We start from the raw sequence: 4,107 nt of genomic DNA, 5'->3' as shown, positions 1-4,107 counted from the left end.
TACCGGGCACACACTTTTATTTGAAAAGCCTATTTTTGAGACAGTGTAACTTTGTTGCCCATTCACATACAAATACAACAACCCATGCTGTGTAGTGTCAAACTCCTCACTCCCAACAGCTACCGTTGGGTTGACCTGTTCAGAGCTGCTCTTTTACATTCATCCAATCAGCTGGTATCGGCATGTAGATCTTCTTCTAAAGTCCACCTCATGAACCTCTGAGTGTTCTTGAGGTCAGCCAATCACCCACTCCGAATGGTGAGGATTTCTTCAGTTTACAAAATATTTTAGACTTTCCTTCCACCCATTACAGCACTACTAACACGTTGCCATGTTGTTGAATTAGCTTTTGGCTTACGTCTCTGTAGCTTGGGTTTCTACTTGAGGCCCCTAGTTATAGATAATAATAATAACCAAGCCCTGGAATTATCTCTGCCATCCTGGAGCCAGCTGAGAGGCAGAGGAGGCAACGGCAGCTGTGTCCTTTGCTTTCTTTGTTAAAATCTACTTGCACTTGTAAAAATTACCCAACAGGAGGAAAATGAAATATCCCTTTTCCCTTCTTTGAAACAATTATACAACAATTATACATTTGATTCAGTTGTTATCTTCTTCAGTATACTTTATTTGATAGAATGTTGTGGTTCCTTGGTTTACATGATGTCCTGCTGGTGCTGTGTGGACTCGCTGACCACCTGAGGGGAGAGGAGAGGACGTCAGAGCAGAGACACAGTCATACCTGCACCACAGTACTGATGTACTACTGCAGTAACACAGTGCCACAGTACTACAGTACTACTTCAGTGCCACAGTGCCACAGTACTACTGCAGTAGTGTGGTTCTGCAGTAGTATTGCAGTACTGCAGTAGCACAGTACTACAACCTCCCAACCTATTTATGTGGCTGTACAAAAAGTTCTTTCAAACTTAAAATAAAATGTTTTCTCTGGGCCATCAGCCGACCCCCACAGGGATCCGGACCTCCAGCTTGGGATTAGTGTTTAAGGGTCTGAACAGTGGGTTACCCGGATCGATAGCTGTGCGACTAGGAGTGGGCTCTGTCTGCACACGCCCAGAACACCTGACACCTGCTCAATGGCTTTAATGTTTCAGGAACGCCGCATGGAGGGTTCATTCTTATGGCATGAGGTTTCCACATCAGCATATTCAGCCTCTGTCTGATCAACGGCCATACTATTCTTGACCTCTGCATATAGGGCTGGAGATCGGATTTATTAATATTTCATAGACTCCTGTGCGTGGTCGCTGAGCCACGTTCTCTCGCCTTCCCCGAGCCGCAGCCAGCAGCGCTGCTTTGACAAGCAATTTAAAAAGACTCTTATCTGGTAGTGAGCATCAGCCTATGGGCTGCAGTGATTCACATTACAGGCACCATGAGCAGGGCTCTGGGAGCAGACTCACACACTGCACACTAGCACCCGCGCTCAGAGCATGCTTCATCTAAAGAATAGGGTCAACGTTTACGTTGACACATACACACGGCTGAACACACGTTCAGCCGTGTGTGTGTGTATTTGTTTGTGTGTCTGTGTGTGTATGAATAGGTCTTGTGTGTGTGTGTGTGTGTGTGCGTGTGTGTGTGTGTGTGTGTGTGTGTGTGTGTGTGTGTGTGTGTGTGTGTGTGTGTGTGTGTGTGTGTGTGTGTGTGTGTGTGTGTGTGTGTGTGTGTGTGTGTTACCTCTCCATCGCGGGTCTCGATGGTCTTGATGAGGACGGTCTTCTTGGAGTGGACCTCGGAGGATCGCTGGTGGGCTGCCTGCGACTCAGGACTGGTCTCTGTTGAGGGGTGGACTGGTTTACTAGCTGCTAACGTACCATCTGCTGTACAACACACCTAGCTGTCTGTTTAGCAGCACACCCAGAGATGTAATGCTGCCATATACCATCCGCTGAGCTACAGAGCCTTTCACAACAGCCTCGTCGGAGGACAAACACTGGTGTCGCTCACAACACTAATTATGTTGTAGATAATAACTGCTCCTTTTATGGACCAATGAATGTAAGTCTCCTACCCGCGCCTGATAAATAAAAAGAGCAGACCCATAATTATTTTGATGAGTGTGAACTGTGTTTGTGCTTCGATGACACCTCTATGAAAAGGGTATATCAAGCTAAATTAGTTTAGTTCTCGTAGCTCACGTATTACCGGATATTTTCTACAATCTACAATGGAGATGGGAAGCAATTCCCAGGTAACAGTGGATTATCCGGAGTTATAGGATATTCGGATTATGTTTTATGGTTCACCGCCACTGTGTTTTATGTTGGTTATATAGCTCCCCTGGCTGGAAATAATATGCTACTGCAGCTGAGCATGTCAAACAACGTTATATAATGCATAGGTCATTGAGCAAGTGCTTATATATAGATAGAAATATGGTTAGCTATTATGTAACCCTCCTAAGCAGTATTATATGATATGAGTCATTTTAATGAATGAGAAAAACTGTATGAGTGAAGAGGCGGTGTGTCTTACCTCTGAATCCAACAGAGGAATAGGCAGACTGCACTGGCATGTTGGTGGTGATTCTACAGGATGAAGGAACACAGACCTTTGTACATGTGTATGTACTGTATCCATTATACGGGGTCAGCATGCTAGCTTGGGGCATGAACCCGAGCGTATGTTCTGCGTTAGTGGAGCAGCATAAGGCTCACTGTACCTGCTCTCCTCTCCCTCCAGCAGCTTGCGGTATGTAGCGATCTCAATGTCCAGCATCATCTTGACGTTGAGCAGGTCCTGGTACTCCCTCAGATGACGGGCCATCTCATCCTGGTCACAAGACAACCCAGATGTAGCGATGAGTTATCACCAAGGGCCTTGAAGTTAAGTTGCTGTAGTCTAGTGTCTACTGTCTAGTTATTTCTTTGTTTTGTGAACTTTCTTAACTTTCTTAATTTTTCTTGCAGAACTTTAATGTAATTTGTCATTTCATTCAGTAGTGTATGATTTGTTTTCAGACATTCTCAGCACCACTTGAAAAGGTGTCCACTGAAAGGAATAAGTGTAAAACGAATGACCGAGTCCATCACTGGACTGGGTGAGGGGAGAGAGGAGCAGACCTTCATCTTGGCGATGTCCTCCTCCAGACGGGTGATGTTGTCCTGGAAGCCTGAGGCCTCGCGGCCCATGCGGTCCTCCATGTCCCTCATCTGGCGCATCAGGGACTCGTTCTGGGGGTAGAGAGAGCATAGGCGACCATCACAATACAGAGAGAGAGAGGATGTGGGGTACGACAAGGGTACGGGAAGGCCCTTGCAAATAAATGAAATGTTCAGAAAGAAAATAAACTACACAACTAAGGAAGGAAAGGAAGAAGACAAGAAAGTAAAGGAGTTAGAAGGAAACTAAGATATTAGGAATGAAAGAGAAAGAGAGAGGGACTAAATGGGAGAAAGAATGAGATCAAAACGTGTGCAAGAGAGGAGGAGAGAAGGAAAGGAGGACGCAGACGGGGTACTGACGGTTCCCTTGAGGGAGTCGATCTCGCAGGTGTAGGACTGGATCTGGTGTCTGTACTCCATGCTCTCCTGCTTGGCCTGGCGCAGGGAGTCGTTGTTCTTGTTCACCGCCTGGTTCAGGTCGGTCACCTGATGAAGGACATTTCATTAGATTACTTTACATTACAATTAGGTTACACTACATAAGGTTACATTATATTACTATTAATTTCAATTACATTACATTTGGAAGGTTGATAGAGAGAGAGAGAGAGAGAGTGAGAGAGAGAGAGAGAGAGAGAGAGAGAGAGAGAGAGAGAGAGAGAGAGAGAGAGAGAGAGAGAGAGAGAGAGAGAGAGAGAGACAGACAGACAGACAGACAGACAGACAGACAGACAGACAGACAGACAGACAGACAGACAGACAGACAGACAGACAGACAGACAGACAGACAGACAGACAGACAGACAGACAGACAGACAGACAGACAGACAGACAGACAGACAGACAGACAGACAGACAGGCCCACCTTGGACTTGTACCAGTCCTCAGCCTCGGAGATGTTCTTGGCAGCGATGCCCTCGTACTGCACGCGGATGTCCCTGAGGGCGGAGGTGAGGTCAGGCTTGGACATGTCCATCTGGAC

General features: G+C 46.2%; 1 protein-coding gene across 1 annotated transcript in view; it reads right to left on the bottom strand.

The window, feature by feature from the left end:
• Positions 1–4,107, bottom strand: part of desma (desmin a) — a 10,263-nt gene continuing 6,156 nt past the window's right edge. The window contains exons 4-10 of the mRNA XM_056579118.1: positions 3,991–4,107; positions 3,486–3,611; positions 3,084–3,194; positions 2,684–2,793; positions 2,497–2,549; positions 1,699–1,796; positions 1–695 (exon numbers count right to left, since the gene is read on the bottom strand). The exon at positions 3,991–4,107 is cut by the window's right edge and continues 45 nt beyond it. Coding sequence (XP_056435093.1) covers positions 654–695; positions 1,699–1,796; positions 2,497–2,549; positions 2,684–2,793; positions 3,084–3,194; positions 3,486–3,611; positions 3,991–4,107 — 657 coding nt within the window. The 3' untranslated portion in view covers positions 1–653. The remainder of the gene's footprint in view (positions 696–1,698; positions 1,797–2,496; positions 2,550–2,683; positions 2,794–3,083; positions 3,195–3,485; positions 3,612–3,990) is intronic.

Source organism: Gadus chalcogrammus, chromosome 20, assembly GCF_026213295.1.
Source record: "Gadus chalcogrammus isolate NIFS_2021 chromosome 20, NIFS_Gcha_1.0, whole genome shotgun sequence".
NCBI classification, from domain to species: Eukaryota; Metazoa; Chordata; class Actinopteri; order Gadiformes; family Gadidae; genus Gadus; species Gadus chalcogrammus.
Note: the sequence above shows the minus strand (reverse complement) of the source record. Positions and strands in the feature narration are given on the sequence as shown.